The following is a 23357-nucleotide window of genomic DNA, read 5'->3' on the forward strand; positions in this document are numbered from 1 at the left end:
TTTATCCAAAATCTGGATTGAGATAAACAAAAAAAATTAGAGCTTAAAATATATCAGAAGGCGAATGTCTGATATTTGGAAGTAGCCAGTTGCCTATAATTTCCACCTGTTGTCTATTCCATTTGCACAACAGAATGTGAAACTGATTGTCAGTCAGTGTTGCTTCCTAAGTGGACAGTTTGATTTAACAGAAGTGTGGTTGACTTGGAGTTACATTGTGTTGTTTAAAGCTTGTTCCACACTCCACGAGAAGCAAGAACTGAGTTTTTTCTCTCGAGGCTGCAAGAACAGGAAAAATCTTCTTCACCAGGTCCATATATCCTCCACGAGAAGCACGTCTGCAGCGGGGAGGGATCACTGCGGGGGACGATGTCTGCTTTATGTGCCATGAACCCGGTTGTTACCTCCACCAAGGAGGTTGTTTTTCCCGGCGTCTTCGTGCTCAAGATAATTTAAAAGGTTACGGACGGATTTGTATAAAAATTTCAAGAGATGTTGGAAATGTGAAAACGAAATAGTGAATAAATTTTTGTGGCGATCCGGATCACCGTTTGGATCCAGGAATTGTTTAAAAGGATTATTTAACATCGTGCTTGACGGAGGTTTCCGCTCTCAGAGAGCTTTTCTAGTTTCATATTTAACGAGTAACTTCGTCCGCGGCAGGGCGGGTTGTGCAGGGCGGGTCGTGCACGCGGCAGGGCGGGTCGTGCACGCGGCAGGGCGGGTCGTGCACGCGGCAGGGCGGGTCGTGCACGCGGCAGGGCGGGTCGTGCACGCGGCAGGGCGGGTCGTTCACGCGGCAGGGCGGGTCGTTCACGCGGCAGGGCGGGTCGTTCACGCGGCAGGGCGGGTCGTTCACGCGGCAGGGTGGGTCGTGCACGCAGCAGGGCGGGTCGTGCACGTGGCTGGGTCCGAGTATTTTAATGCCATCATGTAAAAATGTTCCTACTTTCTCACCACCTCGTTCAGCTGTTTTAACTAAACAATCTGTTTTACCTGCAACAGCAAAAACGCGTAAGAACAAAATGATGTCATTTTCTTCTTGGCACCTCGAGAGAAAGAAAAAAGTTCTCGCTTTTCGTGAAGTATGTAACAAGCTTAAGTGTTTCCCTTATGTTTTTAGAGCAGTGTATATCAGAAAGCAACATCATGATATTTGGAAGTCAGGAAGTCACTTAAAGAGGAGAAACTAAAAATAGATGGTATTGAAATTGAAAGAGGTTTGATGATAAATTTCTAAGGGTTGTAATAGACTCTAAATTAACTTGGAAGCATCATCTACATGATATTAAGGCCAAAATATCAAAAACAATTGTTATTTTGTATAAAACTGCCGTTTAATTGACAAATAAAGCTTTGTCTATAATTTATTCTACCTTAATATCCCGTATGAGACTGACTGTGTTGAGCAGTGGGGCGGCGCCCACAAGACAACACTTAATGACATTGTTGTATTACAGAAACGTGTCATACGCCTGATAAATAACGCTGATTATTATGATCATACACATCCATTGTTTATTAAATCACTTCTCATGAAATTTGATGATTTATGTTTATTATAAAACAATCCAAATTTTATAAAAAATATTAACTAAATATTCTTCCAGAAGGTGTCCAAAATATTTCAAGCTTCAGCAAACTAAATATAACTTCAGAGATTGTTGTAAATTTATTTTTCCAAAATCCAGAAAAGATGAAACAAAGATGTTGGTCTTGTTGGGGGGTTCAACTATGGAATAAACTTAGTAATGGGATTAAAAAATGTAATTTCATATTTAAAAAGAAAGTTTACCAGTTTATTTATGAGAGATGTGTAACTGCATGAACTTATTATCTTTACAAAGGTCACATACTGTATATGTAGTACATTTGTTTTTTGTTGGTATCATTTGTACAAAACTCATCTGATGTAAGTGTATACTTATATATGCATACAAGCTTTCTGCTTCTGCCTGTTTTGCTCTTTCAGGTGTTGATGTATAAAGAAATGAATTATCTGTGACTGAAACAAATAAACTACACTTCTTATAAAATGCATTTTAATGCATTTTTATTGTTGTTTGTTAAAGATCAAAATGAAAACTTGATTCATCATCTTCTATTCCTGAAGACTGAAACATTTTCCAGACAAACAAACATTTTGGTTGTGATTCAGCTCCATATTTCTTATCTGATGTTTCTCAACCTACATTCACACACAAGCTCTTCACAGCAATTCTGTGCTGTGAATAAATAAAGCAGAAGAAAGAAAGCCAGCAGGTAAACAGAGCAGCATTTCTCTCCAGTGATGGAGCATCCCTGCCTCTCTCCTTCATGGCTGTTCAGTCATCATCCTTTGTGTCTGTGTTTGGATCACCTGCACAGGCTCGTAGCAGTTCACCTTCTCAGCTTCTCTTTGGCTGCAGAGCTATGAAACACTGACTCTGCTCCACATTTTCACACATTTCTCACCTGATGGAAAGCTGCTCACACACACTCACCACTTCCTTCCATCCACTGTTACCTAGCAACAAGTTAGGTCATAGCTTCACTTGATTTCATTTTCCAATCATGTGATTTTTCTTCAGATCAATTCTTCTTTGTATTTTCCTTTTATCCACTTAACAGGAACATGTGTTTCAGTGTGAACTGACCTTGTGGAACAGAGATCATTTTTAATGACATGAAAGTCAACTGAGAATGATTTCTTTGAAATGATTAGTGTGATGAGGATTTTGGCTGGAATATGTCATTATTAATGCATGTGAGTGAAGATAACTGCTGCTGGGATGAAAGCTGTTTTCTAATCCAGTTAAAGATGCTTCATTTCTATCAGTGATGGTGGAGAGTTGCTTCATATCAGCTGATTCATTATTATATGATCATTATTTCAGCCATAGATATTCACTAAAGCTCAACGTCTAGAAGCATCAGTCAGTGATTATATATTAGTTTCTGTCTGACAGAATCAAAGTCTTCTGCTTTTATTTAATAAATCATCATTTTTTATGAACTGAAACACTGAAGACAAATAAAACATGGTGTCTGACCTCAGAGTCTCCAGTCTGCAGTGTGGACTCTCCAGAAATCCACAAAGATCTTTAACACCAGCCGTCATGTTGTAGTTCCAACTTAGATCGAGTTTTCTCAGATGAGATGGGTTGGACTCCAACGCTGAGGTCAAAGAAGCACAGCTGATCTCTGACAAACTGCAGTCCTCCAATCTGAATAAAGAATAAAAGCTGTGAGCTGAAGCCAACAGGATGCAGGTTAAAACAGTCCAACAGAAGCAGAGAAGAAGAATTCTCATTAATATTAATGACAACATGCTGCTGCTTCAATAAAGACGTAGAGACTTCAATCAGAGTGAGTTCTCTCAGCGACAGACATGACTCTGATTCTACTGGCTGAACTGGATGAAAAAAGACTTGAGAGTGTGATAATGGTGACAGGACACACACACTGAAACACACGTTTCCATCACTGCAGATGTGAGCGACAGCAGATTGTCAGCTTGGTGTAAACGGCCTGTTAATGAAAGCAAACACTGGACTAATTAGCACATCAGTCCAGATGTTGCTTATCAAAGCTGTTTCTGGATGGAGCTGAACTGGATCACAATGTTTCTTTACATCCAAACTGGTTTCACATTTCACATCAATGTTTGTGAGTCCACACTGCAGACTGGAGACTCTGAGGTCAGACACCAGACATTTATTTATTTTCTATATTTACCCAATATCTATATTTCTTATCAATTATTTTCTATTAAAATGTTTTCTTATTTATTATTTAGGTCTTTTCTGTGTTGCATCAGATCACAGCAGAAGTATTCTAAGGTCTCCTTTCCTCTAGAATGACTTTATTTTTTTACTTTTATTAAAAAGACCAAACAGCCTGATGTTACTGATCTTATTCATTTAAAAATGTAGATGTAAGTGGTTTTTCAGTCTCAGCTCAAACTTTCTACAAATGAAGGATGTTTAGCATCATCTGTAAGTACATTTCAAGTCATTGCTGTTAAGTCTGAAATACAGTAACTGTGTTCTGCAGAGGTGTACAATCCAGGTGCCATAAAGTAAAAGTCCTGTCCAGCAGCTGTTCCAACCAGTCACTAAACCAGCTGAATTTAATCAGCTCAGCTCCACAGCAAGGTTGATGATCCTGTTAGTGAAAACACCTGTTCTAAATGCACAGGTAGATCCAAAAACAATGCAGGACTTCTACTTAATGGCACCTGGATTATACACCTCTGGTGTTTTGGTTCATACCTACTTCTGTACACGTTTCATGGTTTTCACATCTGTGTGCTATTATTGTGTATTATTGTGTTTACTTGCAGCTCTGCTTGCTCTCGTGCAAATCTTTCCAAATCTACATTCAGTGACTTGAACTTATTCACCCACGTGTCTGAGGCCTTCAGGTCAGCAACTTCTACTTCAAAATCTCTGACAGAAACAGCGGGGATGAAACTCAGGTTGACTTTGTCCACTGCACACTCGTGTGGATGAGTGGTGAACATAAAAAGACTTGTGTGCTCACAAAATCCCCAAAGCATGCTTTGAATGGCTGCAGGAGATCAGATGTGAAGCCTGCTAGCTGTTAGAGATTAAAATGTTGAGAGGAGCCACTTGCCGTACACGCATCTTTAAATTCTTTCAGTTTTTCAAAGTGCAGTAAACGACCGGTCTCAATATCCACAGTAAAAATTTCCAGCTTGTTTCCAAATGCAAAAACTGCTTGTTGAAGGAATAAGACTGTATTTCCAATGCCTTGCATTTTCCCACCGAGTTCGTTCAGATGTTCAGTCATGTCCATGAGATAATAAAACTTGAGGAGCCACTCAGTGTCCGCTAGCTCGGGATGCTCGACGTCTTTCATTTGAAGAAAAGTCTGGATTTCACTCAGGCAAGCAGCAAAACAGCTAAACACCTTTCCTCCTGACAGCCAACGCACATTACTGCAAAACCAGACCGGGATAGTTATTGTCAACTTCATCCAGCAGTGCTTTAAACTGGCGATCATTTAAAGCTCGGGCAACAATAAAGTTAACCACCTGAATGACCAGCGACATCACTTCATCAAGCTGCTTGTCACACATTTGCCCACAAAGTGTCTCCTGATGTACAATGCAGTGGAAACTGAGGATGGGTCTATTCTCCTGCTCACAAAGAAGTGCTACAAATCCTCTGTTATTTCCCACCATGCACGGAGCCCCATCAGTACACACAGAAATAAGTTTATCCATCGGTAGATTTTTTTATTTAAACTCCATGAAAGACTTGAATAAATCCTCTCCTCTCGTTGTTCCTTTCAGCGGCAAAACAGCAAGGCTTTCCTCACTCAGCGTGTCACCTGCAACGTACCGTGCAATAATACTGAACTGGGATAAATGACTGACATCTGATGATTCATCCAAGGCGAGGGAAAAATATCTCGCTGCATTCATGTCATTCACTTGTTTCTCTACTTGATTTGACATCATTATGGTACGATCATGTACAGTTCTTGCTGACAACGGCATATCTTGTCTTTATCCTTAAAGTTATCAAAAAGCTCGTTGGCGACATCAATCATGAACGCTTTGGCTTATTCACCATCTGTAAACAGCTTCCCGCTCCTCACAAACGCTAAAGAACCAGCAAAGCGAGCCGAATTCCAGTCACCTTGTCGGGCCCACACACGGAGCTGCTGCTGACTAGCCTGTACTCTGGACCGTAGTTTCTGCCGTCTCCCGCTGGATATTTCACTGCAAATGTGGCATGGTGTGTGTCAAAGTGTCGCTTTATATTTGACCGTTTCATTGATGAAATTTTATCATTGCATATTAGACACATTACAGAACCTGCTCTCTCCACAAAGGCAAATTCTTCTGTCCATTCCTGCTGAAATGTACAGTACTCCTCATCTGTTTCTCTTTTCGCCATCTTCTTGGTTAGAAGGGTTCACTCTGAACAAGGCCGGCTCTTGGAATACATACTTGGGGGGGCAGGCAGATATGTGAAGGGGGCATCATGCGTGTGCACATCACGCTTGTGCTCTTTTTGTTGTTATTATTTTTTGTAACTGTTTTCTTAATGGGACTGTTGGAGTCTGACACTCTTAAGAAATGGATTGCACTTCATCAGGCCTCGAACCAAAGACCTGTCCAGCTTGGGTGTCCCACCAGAAACTGAAGCTCCTGCTGGTATAGCTCTTAGGGTCACTGAGGCACGCAAACCCTTTGACCACAATAAGGTGGCGATCCCTCAGAGGGGGAAAGGAATAAAAAAAAATGATAGATACATTAAAATAATAAAAAAATGAGAAATATCAATGATCAAAGTTTTAACAACCAACAACAAAACAAATGTCTCATTCGATAGCCAAATAACAATAAACTAAACTATTAAGCTAAGCTGAAATAGTTAGGCCTATCACAAACAACAAAAACAGGGCAGAACATTAAACTCCAAACCACAATAAGGTGGCATTTTCTCAGAGGAGAGACGAAATACACAAATATTAGATATATTAAAGCAAGAAAAAAATTACAAATACCAATCATCAAAGTTTTAACAGAAAACTACATAACAAATGTCTCATTAGACAGTCAAATAATAAACTAAAATATAAAACTAAGCTGGCATAGTTCAGCAAAAAACAAAAACAACCAACACAGAACATTACATTTTTTCTTCATTTTATTCACCTTCTCCTCTTTCTTTTTTTTTAAAACTCAGTCTCTACTTTACAATAACTAATAATATCTAATTAACTAATAATTACATTGGGGGGGGGCTGAGCCCACAACTTCGTAGAGGAATCTTTACTGTTTGTGTTATTTATGTCACTCAGATGCTTTCATCCAAAGTGAGTTACCTATGATACTGAGAACTACACAAGCACGAAATCAAACAGTAGAGGACATCATAGGAAGGTGCTGGTGGACTGCTGACATGTAATGCAACAGGCATTACATGTCCCCCCCCCCCCCCCCACACACACACACACACACACACACACACAATATTACCTCTGTTAAAATACAAATAATGCTAAACGACAGTCGTAGTAGAGGTAATAATCTCTACATGTATAACTGCAAACATCAAATACAGCTCAGTCTAGTGGTCTACTGTGTCCCTCCCAGTCTCCAACAGCCCATCCTGGAGCAGCACAACCATACACCAACCACCATCCTCATTAATACGTAAACACCCAAAAAGCTGAGATCATGATACGACTGTCTTCTATTCCAAATATACTGAAGCAACATAAGATGTAATACCATCAACCAAACAGCTGGACTTTAACGAAACAGCCAGAGACCTGCAGGTAAACAGTAAATAGCATTATAATAAAGCAGAGACCTGCAGGTAAACAGTAAATAGCATTATAATAAAGCAGTGACCTGCAGGTAAACAGTAAATAGCATTATAATAAAGCAGAGACCTGCAGGTAAACAAATTAGTAAATATTATATTAAAGCTGTTTGTTTTCTATCTACATCTGAACTGAAGTTGCATCTAGAAACAAAACTTCCACACTGATGTTAAAGCTGTTTTTATCTACTACAACACGACGCACGCACATGCACACACGCACGTGCACCCTCCCAGCAGCACCTCCTCCTCCTTCGTGGTTTTGGGAAATTCGGAACGTTTTAAAGTCTCACACACACTTCCCCACTGGATTTAATGCAAATGTATGGAACAGGAAAAGACGAGGCTAACGGTTTAGCATAATTAGCTTAACCTTGGAAGTACCAATACTGTCATGAATTATCTGCTTCATGTTCACGTTACTTTGAAGACATACTAATTAAAATGAGTAGTTTGTTTACCTACTTCATATGTTGACCCAGTGGCTGTCCACTGGAAGCCAAGAGTTGATTCTCCTCTTTAAAAGAATCATCTGATGTGTATTTTAACCGCTGAAGATGTCCACCCTAATTCAAAATAACAGCAGAGTTCAGATTAGGACTAAAACACCGGGCTGTCAGCCAATAAAACACGGAGGTGTCCCCGCTTCTGTAAACTTCTTCTCTGATTGGTCACATTGTTGTACCTGTGTTGCATTCACTCAGGTCAGGAAATTAAGAAACTACCTTCTTATTTAATGTGATAAGGCGGCTGAGTAATGTAAACTTATTTCTTCTGGGCTGAAAAATCATTCGGGGCTTGATGAGAAATGTTCGGGGCTCGGGCCGGGAATACCCAGGCCAGACGTGTTCTGAGCAGGCACACCACGCATCCAGTGTTCATGTGTGATTCAATAATGCTCCCACTGACAGGCTTACACACTTAAAAAAGCAACAACAACCTGTTGACACAACATATAGATGGTACATACTACTGTATTTATTGTTAATTAGTTATTAAGTAGCTTATCTCACGATGTAAATCGCTACGAGGTATTTAACTGAGCTTCACTTCTTCATAATTTTACTGCTGCAGCGCCTCAGCGAGGGGAGAAACCTGACACCCACCAATCAGGCTGCTTGTCAACTCATTTGCATACTAAATGCTGATTGGTTGTTCACTGGGGGAGAAGGAGGGGGGGTCAGGTAATGTGATGCTGTTCAACCGGCACGCAGCTCTGTGCAGAGGGAGAGAGTTTAGGTAGTTTGTGCAGTTTTGGCGGATTTGATTTGAGGGGGCAGAGTATTTGTTTGAGGGGGCATTGCCCCCTCTTGCCCCTGCCTGAAGCTGGCCTCGATTCTGAATAAATAAGCTTCCTAAAAACGAGGGAATATTACCTCTTGGTCTTAAAATGACTCGTGTAGGCTGTTGTCAATGATCCACTAAAATGAGAGTTTCAGGGTTTCGGACCCTCCCACACACCGGAGTACAGAGAGGATTGGCTCTTTGCTGCGCACCACAGTGAAAACTTGTGGATGAAAATATAAATACGGTAGATTAAAATGTGTGGATTTTTTTTTTGTTTTGTTTATTGCGATAGGTTTTTCTGTATTATTCTTCTTTTTTTTCACCAAAGTAACAGCAAGATTATGGATGAATTTTTCTTTGAAGAAATTTCTGCTGATTAATCTGAAAGTCAGATGCAGTCATAAAAAGAGCCGCATCTGGCTCACGAGCCATAGGTTCCTGTTCCGTGTTATGGTTTAACATCCATGGTTGATAAACCAACAAGGGTAATTCAAGAATGTTAAACTCTTTCAGAAAATATTTTACAAAAATTAAAGTAACTGCACCATAATAAAATATTTGAAAATGGTAAAACTAAGAAAACACACATCAGTAAAAATAAAACGTGTATTACATTTCGAGAATTTTATTTTAAATTTGTTGTTACACAATTATTTTTACTGATGGAGCATCCAGGAATAGCTATCAGTTGTGCTGATTGATTTTATCTTTAGATTTAGGCCATGGGTGTATGCCTTATACAACAAACATGATGAAGTTGGCAAAACATTATTATCAAGCCTTCTAAAGACCTTTTAATGTATGACATTTTCTTTGCCATGAAATATCTCATGTGTAACATTAGTAGTTTCTGACAAAGTAAAACTAGAGACATGACTTCATGATGGAATCTGAAGACAGACTGAAATATTAATATGAAGTTTTATGTGCTGCAGTGAATAAACCTCCTCTCCTCTACATTCACATCTCTCTTCCTAAAACACACCTCAACCTGCAGCTGACAGAGAGATGAAGGGTCGTTCTGTATTCTCAGATATTTTCTACACATTATTTCTGAACTTACTGGCTACTTAGCTAATGCTATGCTAGTTGGGACAACCACAGCGATGTTATTGCTAACATAGACAGGGAGCACCTTAAGCTAGTTTAGCACAACTTTAGCAATGCAGTGGAAATAAAAAGCTGACCGACGCAATGAAACACCCGTCACTTGTCATCATACATGGTAGAGTTAAGCTGAAACTGGAGACATGCCGAGTCATTAATTTCACAACATTATTATAAACCTAGCTGTGGACAAGCTCCACTCAGCCCAGTGCTGTAATGTAACCTGGATGTAGCTTCCACTGTTGGACAGACAGGGGGATGACTGTGGGATTGAATGGAGTCAGAGCTCCATCTAGTGGACAAATACTGCAAGGACATCATTCTGCACAACTACAAGACTTAAAAGTGTTTATTTACCATTTTATGATGAATTCATTATAAATCGGTGGTTAATCAAGAAAAGACAATGGTGGATAATGGCCATTTTGAAAAGTGTCAATTGTGGCTGACTTAAACAATAGTGGAAGAATTTAATAATTATTTTGTTGATATGAGGCCATCACTTACAAAACATTTCAGTGCAGGAAAAAGACAAGTTTCTCTTCAGAAACAATCAGTATAAATATGAAGTTTATGTTCCTATGTGGAGGGACTAAAAAGGATGTTATTGACACAGTTTAGGCATTTATAAATAAAAACAAAGCTGATATAAACCAAATAGATATGATGATTATAAAAGAAGTTATTGATGTAACTGCTAAACTTCTCTCCTATATTTCTAACCAGTCGTTCCTGCATGATATAGTTCCAGATCACATGAAGATAGCAAAGGTTATTCCAAGTCTTACAAATGGTAAAAAGCATCTCATGGAAAATTATAGGCCCATATCCATTCTTCCTCAGTTTTCTAAAATTTTTGTGAAACAATTTGATACTTTTTAAAAAACATGATGAAGTCAACAACAACATGGACTCCGAGAGAACCGGACTACAACATAAGTCATCAGGAATATGCTTCAGTTCTGCTTTGGATAATAATACATTTTCTTCAGGTATATTTATTGATGTAAAGCGAGCCTTTGACATGACTGATCATGGTCAACTACTGAAATGACTTGAGAACTCTGGGAGTCGACGTTCTGTTCTTTCTTGGATTAAAAGTTATCTAAATAATCATCAACATGTTCAATTAAAAGCTTCAGTATCTGGACTGAAGAGCAGAACATGTGGAACACCACAAGGTTCTGTGATCGGTCCAAAACTTTATTATTTTTAAAAACAATATTGTCTCACCTGTTTAAATGTGTTTTATTTGACAGCGACACAACATCAGTTTGTTTAGAAAAATAAATTAAAAGAACCTTTTTTTATTTTTTGATAGAAAGATAACTAAATTTATCCAAAACCGGGTTTGTTATAAAAATAGCTGAAAATATATCAGAAAGTAAAATTGATGATATTCGGAAGTAAGAAAGAGTCACTTGAAGAGGAGAAACTAAAAATAGATGGTATTGAAACTGAAAGAGGTTTGATGATAAATTTCTACGGGTTGTAATAGACTCTAAATTAACTTGGAAGCATCATCTACATTATATTAAAAACAATTATTTTGTATAAAACTGCAGTTTAATTGACAAACAAAGCTTTGTCTATAATTTATTGTACCTTAATATCCCGTATGAGACTGACTGTGTTGAGCAGTGAGGCGGCGCCCACAAGACAACACTTAATGACATTGTTGTATTACAGAAACCTGTCATACGCCTGATAATAAACGCTGATTATTATGATCATACACATCCATTGTTTATTAAATCACTTCTCATGAAATTTGATGATTTATGTTTATTATAAAACAATCCAAATTTTATAAAAAATGCTAAACTAAATATTCTTCCAGAAGGTGTCCAAAATATTTCAAGCTTCAGCAAACTAAATATAACTTCAGAGATTGTTGTAAATTTATTATTCCAAAATCCAGAAAAGATGAAACAAAGATGTTGGTCTTGTTGGGGAGTTCAACTATGGAATAAACTTAGTAATGAGATTAAAAAAATGTAATTCTTTATTTAAAAAGAAAGTTTACCAGTTTATTTATGAGAGATGTGTAACTGCATGAACTTATTATCTTTACAAAGGTCACATACTGTATATGTAGTACATTTGTTTTTTGTTGGTATCATTTGTACAAAACTCATCTGATGTAAGTGTATACTTATATATGCATACAAGCTTTCTGCTTCTGCTGTTTAGCTCTTTCAGTTGTTGATGTCTAAAGAAATGAATTATCTGTGACTGAAACAAATAAACTACACTTCTTATAAAATGCATTTTAATGCATTTTTATTGTTGTTTGTTAAAGATCAAAATGAAAACTTGATTCATCATCTTCTATTCCTGAAGACTGAAACATTTTCCAGACAAACAAACATTTTGGTTGTGATTCAGCTCCATATTTCTTATCTGATGTTTCTCAACCTACATTCACACACAAGCTCTTCACAGCAACTCTGTGCTGTGAATAAATAAAGCAGAAGAAAGAAAGCCAGCAGGTAAACAGAGCAGCATTTCTCTCCAGTGATGGAGCATCCCTGCCTCTCTCCTTCATGGCTGTTCAGTCATCATCCTTTGTGTCTGTGTCTGGATCACCTGCACAGGCTCGTAGCAGTTCACCTTCTCAGCTTCTCTTTGGCTGCAGAGCTATGAAACACTGACTCTGCTCCACATTTTCACACATTTCTCACCTGATGGAAAGCTGCTCACACACACTCACCACTTCCTTCCATCCACTGTTACCTAGCAACAAGTTAGGTCATAGCTTCACTTGATTTCATTTTCCAATCATGTGATTTTTCTTCAGATCAACTCTTCTTTGTATTTTCCTTTTATCCACTTAACAGGAACATGTGTTTCAGTGTGAACTGACCTTGTGGAACAGAGATCATTTTTAATGACATGAAAGTCAACTGAGAATGATTTCTTTGAAATGATGAGTGTGACGAGGTTTTTGGCTGGAATATGTCATTATTAATGCATGTGAGTGAAGATAACTGCTGCTGGGATGAAAGCTGTTTTCTGATCATTTCTATCAGTGATGGTGGGGAGTTGCTTCATATCAGCTGATTCATTATTATATGATCATTATTTCAGCCATAGATATTCACTAAAGCTCAACGTCTAGAGAAGGGGTCGGCAACGTGCTGCTCTGGAGCCGCATGTGACTCTTTAGCTCTTTTTCAATGTTTTTAAAAAATGGAAAACGATGGGGGAGGGATATATATTTTTGTTTTGAAATGGTTCTGAAGGAGGACAAACATGACACAAACATTCTTCACACTTTCCAATGCTGTAAAAATGTGTAGAATAAATATGAAATTTCAACATTTCTGTCAAGGAAGATTTGTGTCATAGCTTGTGACACACGTAGCCTGTCTATCAGCAGGGCGGGATGTCAGGCAGGTGGTGTTGTAAACAAAACCGGTGGCTGTGTGATGGGCCATGGATCCCAAAGGGAAAAAGAGAAAAATAACCGAGGAGAACAGAGGATTCAACGTTTCTTGGACCGAATCATTTGTATTCATTGCCAATGCGGAAGGATTGCCTGAATGTTTGCTCTGTACCGAGAAGTTGTCAAATAACAAAAAGAGTCATGTGGAAAGACATTTTCAGGGAAAGCATGCTACATTTGCCAGTTGGGAGTGAGAGAAAAAGTGTGATTGCATTACTTCTGGAGAAATTAGAGAAGCGCAAAATCAGATTTAAATGGATTGCATCTCCAACCCGAGAGATAATAAAGCGTGGAAAACCGTTCACAGATGGTGACTACATGAAGAAGTCAGTCATCAACATATCAGAACACGTACTTGCTAACTTCAAAAACAAAACCGAGATAATACAGAAAATCAAAGACATGCACCTCTCCGCTAAGACAGCGAAGGAAAGGGCCATTAAAATGACGGCAACATCACCGATCAGCAAATCAACGACATTAATTCAGGACAAGTTACATCTTACATGCCCGATGTTGAGGAGCTGACCAGTGATGTCCCAAAACAGAAGTCACATTAAACGGGGAAGAACATAATCCTTCATAGACACATATTGAGTAACAAAGTGGCTGTTGATATAAAATTATTTCTGATTTTTGTCAGTATATATCTGGAACGACGCTTGGTAATATAATCGTGTTTTGGTGCTCAGGTCGGAGGATAGCTGCGTTGGTTGCGTGTCTAAAGAGAAGAGGATGCTGCTGCGTTTTACCCTTGCACTGACTTGCTTGGCATTGCACAGAAATCAAACTGTATTAATTTGATTTGATATACTTTACCTTTTTTAAAAGGCTGCAGGTTTATTTTTTATAAATACAGGCTGCGTTTTATTGCGCTCTGTTTGTTGCCCAAATAAGGGGCGCGTTATGCACGTTCCATTTTGTTGTTTTTTTCTAATTCTTAAAAATAAAAATTACATTAAAAAAAATTGGATTTCTTTATTGCATTGTTTTAATTTAATCAATGCAACGAAACATAATTCATCAATATTGTAATGAAGTTAAACATGAGACGGGATTGTACAATAGAGTAGTCCACGTGGGACGTCATTCTCTACAGGATGCACTGCGGGGAAAATAAACATTTTATCATTAAGGCTCATTATGTATTTGTAGCCAACTTAGTCATTTTGATAGTAGGCTAATATAGCGAATATAGATACCTTCATGATGAGGCTTTTTATAAGGCTTTTAATTTTTTGTGGCTCCAGACATATTTGTTTTTTGTTTTTTTGGTCCAATATGGCTCTTTCAACATATTGGGTTGCCGACCCCTGGTCTAGAGGCATCAGTCAGTGATTATATACTAGTTTCTGTCTGACAGAATCAAAGTCTTCTGCTTTTATTTAAAAAATCATCATTTTTTTATTAACTGAAACACTGAGGACAAATAAAACATGGTGACTGACCTCAGAGTCTCCAGTCTGCAGTGTGGACTCTCCAGAAATCCACAAAGACCTTTAACACCAGCCGTCATGTTGTAGTTCCCACTTAGATCGAGTTTTCTCAGATGAGATGGGTTGGACTCCAACGCTGAGGTCAAAGAAGCACAGCTGGTCTCTGACAATCTGCAGTCCTCCAATCTGAATAAAGAATAAAAGCTGTGAGCTGAAGCCAACAGGATGCAGGTTAAAACAGTCCAACAGAAGCAGAGAAGAAGAATTCTCATTAATATTAATGACAACATGCTGCTGCTTCAATAAAGACATAGAGACTTCAATCAGAGTGAGTTCTCTCAGCGACAGACATGACTCTGATTCTACTGGCTGTACTGGATGAAAAAAGACTTGAGAGTGTGATAATGGTGACAGGACACACACACTGAAACACACGTTTCCATCACTGCAGATGTGAGCGACAGCAGATTGTCAGCTTGGTGTAAACGGCCTGTTAATGAAAGCAAACACTGGACTAATTAGCACATCAGTCCAGATGTTGCTTATCAAAGCTGTTTCTGGATGGAGCTGAACTGGATCACAATGTTTCTTTACATACAAACTGGTTTCACATTTCACATCAATGTTTTTACAACCTGTTTCAGTTGAAATCTTCAGTGTTAAGAACTTGTTTTCATATTTGACATTTTTTCTTTCAGTTTCTGATTTTTATTTTCACTTGAAACTTTTGTCTCTGATCTGAGCTGCAGGACATCACCTGACAGTGTTGTTGAATCCTGATAACAGAATAACAGAAGAGGCTGAATGGACTCCCTCCTATCATGCTGCCTTCAGGAAACCTGGGAACTACAATGATCTCTTTCATATTTCCTTTATTGAAATGACTGGAAACAACCAACAGCAGTGATAAAATGGCTCTCAGTTAACTGTAATGTGTTCAATAAACTTTTATAAAAGGAAAAAAATCTGCTCCAAGAAACAGCAGTTTCTAGAAGTAACCTGCTCATTTGTGACGTTTTAACAGCAAAGAAATGTTAAAAACAGCAAAGTGACAGAAAGATCGATTAAAACATTTTCATCTAACAACAAAATGACATGAGATTCAATATGATCATGGTCTATTCATAAAGACTGAAATGTTGTTCATCTGGAAATGAAACTAAAGCTCCATCAGTGTTGTGATACTGAACCACTTTGTCCCTTTAAAAGATGCACATTTGCAGGTGAGTCACTGCGAGTCAGTGAGGACGGCGCTCATACATATAGACACACGTATCTCTGACAAAACTATCATTTCTACTTTCCATGTCATGTCAGTGGAACCATTTTTTAAATAAGGATCCATGCTGGATTTTACATCATACTGGACCTTGTAGGAATAAATGTCCACATCTTCAAGTAGTGCACTGAAACCCAAACAGCTGGAAGGAGTTTCTGCAGCAGCTGACAGAGGAACATCCAGCTGAGTTTACAAAGGAAAACATCCAGCAGGGCAGGTGGAACAATGTGGACTGAAGCACAATCCTCTGGAAGGATGAGGTACAGGTACGGAGAAGCAGGAGGGACAAAAGCCCCAAAACTCCGACTGTCAGCTGCACTGCAAAGCTGTGTGCAGGTGCTGCAGGAGCAGAGACGTGATCTGTGATGGCTGGACTCCTGAATAGTTTACTTAACCTCATAGTAAATCCTGTAGGTGGTCATGGTAACATAAATAAGCTCTTCTTCTCTTCATATAGCCTAACCTAACTCTTAGTGTCATCATGTCTGTGTGTTCTCTTTGACTTCAGGTTTATTCATCGACGTTCTGGTTTTTACAAATACTCTGGCTGCACAAACTGAAGTTTAGATTTTGTGAGTTTCTGTGGAAAACAAGCTAGAATTATTGCTTTGTACTTAGTTTAATAAAACATTATTAGATTATTTTGGCTATGACCTGATATTAACAGAGTTATTTATTGTCGGGGTCGGTGGCCAAACTTCATAATACTTACCGGGATTCTATCCTCTCATCTTCTGTCCCCCAAACCAATTCCTGCTGTTTACAGCGTTTTACTTTCCTTCCTTTGCTAACCTGAGTGGAGACCTATGCTCATACTGCAGCAGCTGCTGCATTCAGGTACACTCGGACATCTAAGCTTCACTGTGAAGACTTCATCTTACAGTTGATGTTTGATGAAATTTAATTAATTGTCTTGGCTTAGAGGGGGGGCACCTGGGCTGGCCAGTCTGATTGGAAGGGTGACCTGTGCCCCCCCCCCCCCCCCCCCACGCCACCCAGCTGCACCCGTCCCTGCTCTGCTGACCCGATCTCCTCAGACAGCTCATTCCAGAGTTTCGGGTCTCTGAGCACAAAGGCTGGATCACCTCTGGTCTTCATGTCTCTGGGAGAACTAAAAGTCCTCTGGCAGAAGAGCTCAAACTTCTAACAGGCTCATCTGGTTGTAGAAGGTCTGATAAATAGGAGGCTGAATGACCATGGAGGGCTTTAAAGTCAACAGTAAAATCGTAAAATCAGTTCTAAAACATACTGGGAGCCGGTGCAAAGTAGTGCTGAGCGATATGGACTATAACTGATATCGTGAAGCAGCCATTAGCTTTCTGAAAATGCTATCTAAACAAGTCATAATGATCCTCATCGGTGCAGTTCTCTCCACAAACAGCTGCAGGCTTCTTGCAGAAACTTTGCTGTCCTAACGGCCCTAACTGACCCTGTCAGAGTTGCCAGTTTTTGGTGATTTCAGCTGCACCGAACTCCGCCAAAGAGCTGCTCCGTCAGTAGCTCCGTCAGAAAGCTCTATATGGCAAACCAAAAGGGCCAAAATTTCGCCACTTAATTAGCACGTTGGCATAACAACGCCATAAAATACGCCGCTTTTCTTCACAAAGCAGCGTTAAAAGCGCAATTTTTTTAAGGCTAAAACGGCGTAAAATACACCGTTTCGATAAACGCCGTAAAAACCGACGTTCTGTTTTGTTCCTGAACACGTGTGAAAAGCGCCTTTTTCTGCCACTTTTACGGGCGTTAAAAACCGCGTTTTGTGCAATTACAACGCGCGTAAAAAACTGTGTTTTTTAAGATAATTATCCCAACCCCCTTTCTGAACTGCCACTGAAATTGAACCGTAATCATCCCATCAATAAAGAATAAGAGCAGACATCACCAGTTCATCACAGAGTTCCTTTGCTGTATGAGTCGTTCCGATAAGCCCATTCTGGTGTTTGTTAAGCTGTCTGCTTGTGTACTTGTCTGCAATGAAATCCAAATGCACTGCCAGGAGACACGCTCAAATATTGACATTGACATATATATTCCTTACTTCGCATTTGTGGCTTATAAAACAACACTATAATGTACAATAATTTTTTATTAAACTACCCGTGTGGTAGCATCTCGCTTATCTGTACTAATTATTAATTAGCATTCTAATTACCATTTAGAGTTCATTTAACGTCTTCCACAGTCACTAAAGAAGCAGAGGATGGCTTCAGTCTATTTGTATGATGAGTTTACCTCCATATTAAGGCACAGAGCTGGGATGCGTTTCTGTATTTATAAAAGTGAATGTGTCGTGTCACACACTAGGCAGGATGCACAGCAAACTATAAAACACAAACATATATATATATATATATATATATATATATATATATATATATATATATACATATATATACATATATATATATATATATATAGATAGATGGATAGATGGATAGATAGATGTATGTATGTATGTATGTATGTATGTATGTATATATGTATACACTACCAGTCAAGTTTGGACACACTTTCTCATTGGATTTAATGGAAAAGTGTCTTCATACAGGAGTTCCACAGAGCACAGATTAAAAGATATTTAAAAACATTTGCTCAGCTAACGGGACCAGTCTTTGAGAACCGTCCTGGTGCTCATCTCATGTAGGGGCTTCTTTTCACATGATCTGAGTGCAGGGTGGGTGGCTAAGTGACAAATGCTGCAAGGACATCATTCTGCACAACTACAAGACTTAAAAGCATTTATTTACCATTTTATGATGAATTCAGAATAAATCGGTGGTTAACTAACAAAAAACAATGGTGGATAATGACCATTTTAAAAAGTGTTATTAGTGGCTGATTTAAACAATAGTGGAAGAATTTAATAATTACTTTGTTGATATGAGACCATGACTCACACAAAACATTTCACTGCAGGATAAAGACAAGTTTCTCTTTGGTCACATAATCAATACAAAAATATGTTACTATACGGAGGGACTAAAAACGATGTTATTGACATAGTTAAGGCATTTAAAAATAAAAAGAAAGCTGATATAAACCAAATTGATATGATGATTATAAAAGAAGTTATTGATGTAACTGCTAAACTTCTCACCTATATTTCTAAACAGTTGTTCATGATATAGTTCCAGATCACATGAAGATAGCAAAGGTTATTCCATGTCTTACAAATGGCAAAAAGCATCTCATGGGAAATTATAGGCCCATATCTATTCTTCCTCAGTTTTCTAAAATCATGGAGAAACGTTTTGTGAAACAATTTGAGACTTTTTTTAAAAATTATTTCGTCAACAACAACCTGGACTCTGAGAGAACCGGACTACAACATAAGTCATGAAGAATATGCGTCAGTTCTGCTTTGGATAATAACACATGTTCAACAGGTATATTTATTGATTTAAAGCGAGCCTTTGACATGACTGATCATGGTCAACTACTGAAATAACTTGAGAACTCTGGGAGTCGAGGTTCTGTTCTTTCTTGGATTAAAAGTTATCTAGATAATCATCAACATGTTCAATTAAAAGCTTCAGTATCTGGACTGAAGAGCAGAACATGTGGAACACCACAAGGTTCTGTCATCGGTCCAAAACTTTATCATTTTTAAAAACAATATTTGTAACTTGTCTGACTTGTTTAAATGTGTTCTTTTTGACAATGACAGAACATCAGTTTGTTTAGAAAATTAATTGAATGAACTTTTATGATTGACAGAAAGAGAATTAAATTCATCCAAAATCTGGATTGAGATAAACAAAAAAATTAGAGCTTAAAATATATCAGAAGGCGAATGTCTGATATTTGGAAGTAGCCAGTTGCCTATAATTTCCACCTGTTGTCTATTCCATTTGCACAACAGAATGTGAAACTGATTGTCAGTCAGTGTTGCTTCCTAAGTGGACAGTTTGATTTAACAGAAGTGTGGTTGACTTGGAGTTACATTGTGTTGTTTAAAGCTTGTTCCATACTCCACAAAAAGCAAGAACTGAGTTTTTGCTCTCGAGGCTGCAAGAACAAGAAAAATCTTCTTCGCCAGGTCCATATATCCTCCACGAGAAGCACGTCTGCAGCGGGGAGGGATCACTGCGGGGGACGATGTCTGCTTTATGTGCCATGAACCCGGTTGTTACCTTCACCAAGGAGGTTGTTTTTCCCGGCGTCTTCGTGCTCAAGATAATTTAAAAGGTTACGGACGGATTTGTATAAAAATTCCAAGAGATGTTGGAAATGTGAAAACGAAATAGTGAATAAATTTTTGTGGCGATCCGGATCACCGTTTGGATCCAGGAATTGTTTAAAAGGATTCTTTAACATCGTGCTTGACAGAGGTTTCCGCTCTCCGAGAGCAGGGCGGGTCGTGCACACGGCAGGGCGGGTCGTGCACGTGGCTGGGTCCGAGTGTTTTAATGCCATGTAAAAATGTAAAAATGTTCCTACTTTCTCACCACCTCGTTCAGCTGTTTTAACTAAACAATCTGTTTTACCTGCAACAGCAAAAACGCGTAAGAACAAAATGATGTCATTTTCTTCTTGGGACCTCGAGAGAAAGAAAAAAGTTCTCGCTTTTCGTGAAGTATGTAACAAGCTTAAGTGTTTCCCTTATGTTTTTAGGGCAGTGTATATCAGAAAGCAACATCATGATATTTGGAAGTCAGGAAGTCACTTAAAGAGGAGAAACTAAAAATAGATGGTATTGAAACTGAAAGAGGTTTGATGATAAATTTCTAAGGGTTGTAATAGACTCTAAATTAACTTGGAAGCATCATCTACATTATATTAAGGCCAAAATATCAAAAACAATTGTTATTTTGTATAAAACTGCAGTTTAATTGACAAATAAAGCTTTGTCTACAATTTATTGTACCTTAATATCCCGTATGAGACTGACTGTGTTGAGCAGTCGGGTGGCGCCCACAAGACAACACTTAATGACATTGTTGTATTACAGAAACGTGTCATACGCCTGATAAATAACGCTGAATATTATGATCATACACATCCATTGTTTATTAAATCACTTCTCATGAAATTTGATGATTTATGTTTATTATAAAACAATCCAAATTTTATAAAAAATGCTAAACTAAATATTCTTCCAGAAGGTGTCCAAAATATTTCAAGCTTCAGCAAACGAAATATAACTCCAGAGATTGTTGTAAATTTATTCTTCCAAAATCCAGAAAAGATGAAACAAAGATGTTGGTCTTGTTGGGGGGTTCAACTATGGAATAAACTTAGTAATGGGATTAAAAAATGTAATTTCATATTTAAAAAGAAAGTTTACCAGTTTATTTATGAGAGATGTGTAACTGCATGAACTTATTATCTTTACAAAGGTCACATACTGTATATGTAGTACATTTGTTTTTTGTTGGTATCATTTGTACAAAACTCATCTGATGTAAGTGTATACTTATATATGCATACAAGCTTTCTGCTTCTGCCTGTTTTGCTCTTTCAGTTGTTGATGTCTAAAGAAATAAATTATCTGTGACTGAAAGAAATAAACTACACTTCTTATAAATGCATTTTAATGCATTTTTATTGTTGTTTGTTAAAGATCAAAATGAAAACTTGATTCATCATCTTCTATTCCTGAAGACTGAAACATTTTCCAGACAAACAAACATTTTGGTTGTGATTCAGCTCCATATTTCTTATCTGATGTTTCTCAACCTACGTTCACACACAAGCTCTTCACAGCAACTCTGTGCTGTGAATAAATAAAGCAGAAGAAAGAAAGCCAGCAGGTAAACAGAGCAGCATTTCTCTCCAGTGATGGAGCATCCCTGCCTCTCTCCTTCATGGCTGTTCAGTCATCATCCTTTGTGTCTGTGTTTGGATCACCTGCACAGGCTCGTAGCAGTTCACCTTCTCAGCTTCTCTTTGGCTGCAGAGCTATGAAACACTGACTCTGCTCCACATTTTCACACATTTCTCTCCTGATGGAAAGCTGCTCACACACACTCACCACTTCCTTCCATCCACTGTTACCTAGCAACAAGTTAGGTCATAGCTTCACTTGATTTCATTTTCCAATCATGTGATTTTTCTTCAGATCAATTCTTCTTTGTATTTTCCTTTTATCCACTTAACAGGAACATGTGTTTCAGTGTGAACTGACCTTGTGGAACAGAGATAATTTTTAATGACATGAAAGTCAACTGAGAATGATTTCTTTGAAATGATTAGTGTGACGAGGTTTTTGGCTGGAATATGTCATTATTAATGCATGTGAGTGAAGATAACTGCTGCTGGGATGAAAGCTGCTTTCTAATCCAGTTAAAGATGCTTCATTTCTATCAGTGATGGTGGGGAGTTGCTTCATATCAGCTGATTCATTATTATATGATCATTATTTCAGCCATAGATATTCACTAAAGCTCAACGTCTAGAAGCATCAGTCAGTGATTATATATTAGTTTCTGTCTGACAGAATCAAAGTCTTCTGCTTTTATTTAAAAAATCATCATTTTTTATTAACTGAAACACTGAAGACAAATAAAACATGGTGTCTGACCTCAGAGTCTCCAGTCTGCAGTGTGGACTCTCCAGAAATCCACAAAGATCTTTAACACCAGCCGTCATGTTGTAGTTCCCACTTAGATCGAGTTCTCTCAGATGAGATGGGTTGGACTCCAACACTGAGGTCAAAGAAGCACAGCTGGTCTCTGACAATCTGCAGTTCTCCAATCTGAATAAAGAATAAAAGCTGTGAGCTGAAGCCAACAGGATGCAGGTTAAAACAGTCCAACAGAAGCAGAGAAGAAGAATTCTCATTAATATTAATGACAACATGCTGCTGCTTCAATAAAGACAGAGACTTCAATCAGAGTGAGTTCTCTCAGCGACAGACATGACTCTGATTCTACTGGCTGAACTGGATGAAAAAAGACTTGAGAGTGTGATAATGGTGACAGGACACACACACTGAAACACACGTTTCCATCACTGCAGATGTGAGCGACAGCAGATTGTCAGCTTGGTGTAAACGGCCTGTTAATGAAAGCAAACACTGGACTAATTAGCACATCAGTCCAGATGTTGCTTATCAAAGCTGTTTCTGGATGGAGCTGAACTGGATCACAATGTTTCTTTACATCCAAACTGGTTTCACATTTCACATCAATGTTTTTATAACCTGTTTCAGTTGAAATCTTCAGTGTTAAGACCTTGTTTTCATATTTGACATTTTTTCTTTCCGTTTCTGATTTTTATTTTCACTTGAAACTTTTGTCTCTGATCTGAGCTGCAGGACGTCACCTGACAGTGTTGTTGAATCCTGATAACAGAATAACAGAAGAGGCTGAATGGACTCCCTCCTATCATGCTGCCTTCAGGAAACCTGGGAACTACAATGATTTCTTTCATACTTCCTTTATTGAAATGACTGAAAACAACCAACAGCAGTGATAAAATGGCTCTCAGTTAACTGTAATGTGTTCAATAAA

The 23357-nt window shown here is 38.3% G+C and overlaps 1 protein-coding gene across 1 annotated transcript in view; it reads right to left on the bottom strand.

The window, feature by feature from the left end:
* Window positions 1-23357, bottom strand: part of LOC306770757 (NACHT, LRR and PYD domains-containing protein 12-like) — a 203309-nt gene that overhangs the window by 38962 nt on the left and 140990 nt on the right. The window contains exons 13-15 of the mRNA XM_079259681.1: window positions 22427-22600; window positions 14637-14810; window positions 3033-3206 (exon numbers count right to left, since the gene is read on the bottom strand). Coding sequence (XP_079115807.1) covers window positions 3033-3206; window positions 14637-14810; window positions 22427-22600 — 522 coding nt within the window. The remainder of the gene's footprint in view (window positions 1-3032; window positions 3207-14636; window positions 14811-22426; window positions 22601-23357) is intronic.

Source organism: Telmatherina bonti (assembly GCF_933228915.1).
Source record: "Telmatherina bonti genome assembly, chromosome: 20".
In the NCBI taxonomy this organism is placed as follows: Eukaryota; Metazoa; Chordata; class Actinopteri; order Atheriniformes; family Telmatherinidae; genus Telmatherina; species Telmatherina bonti.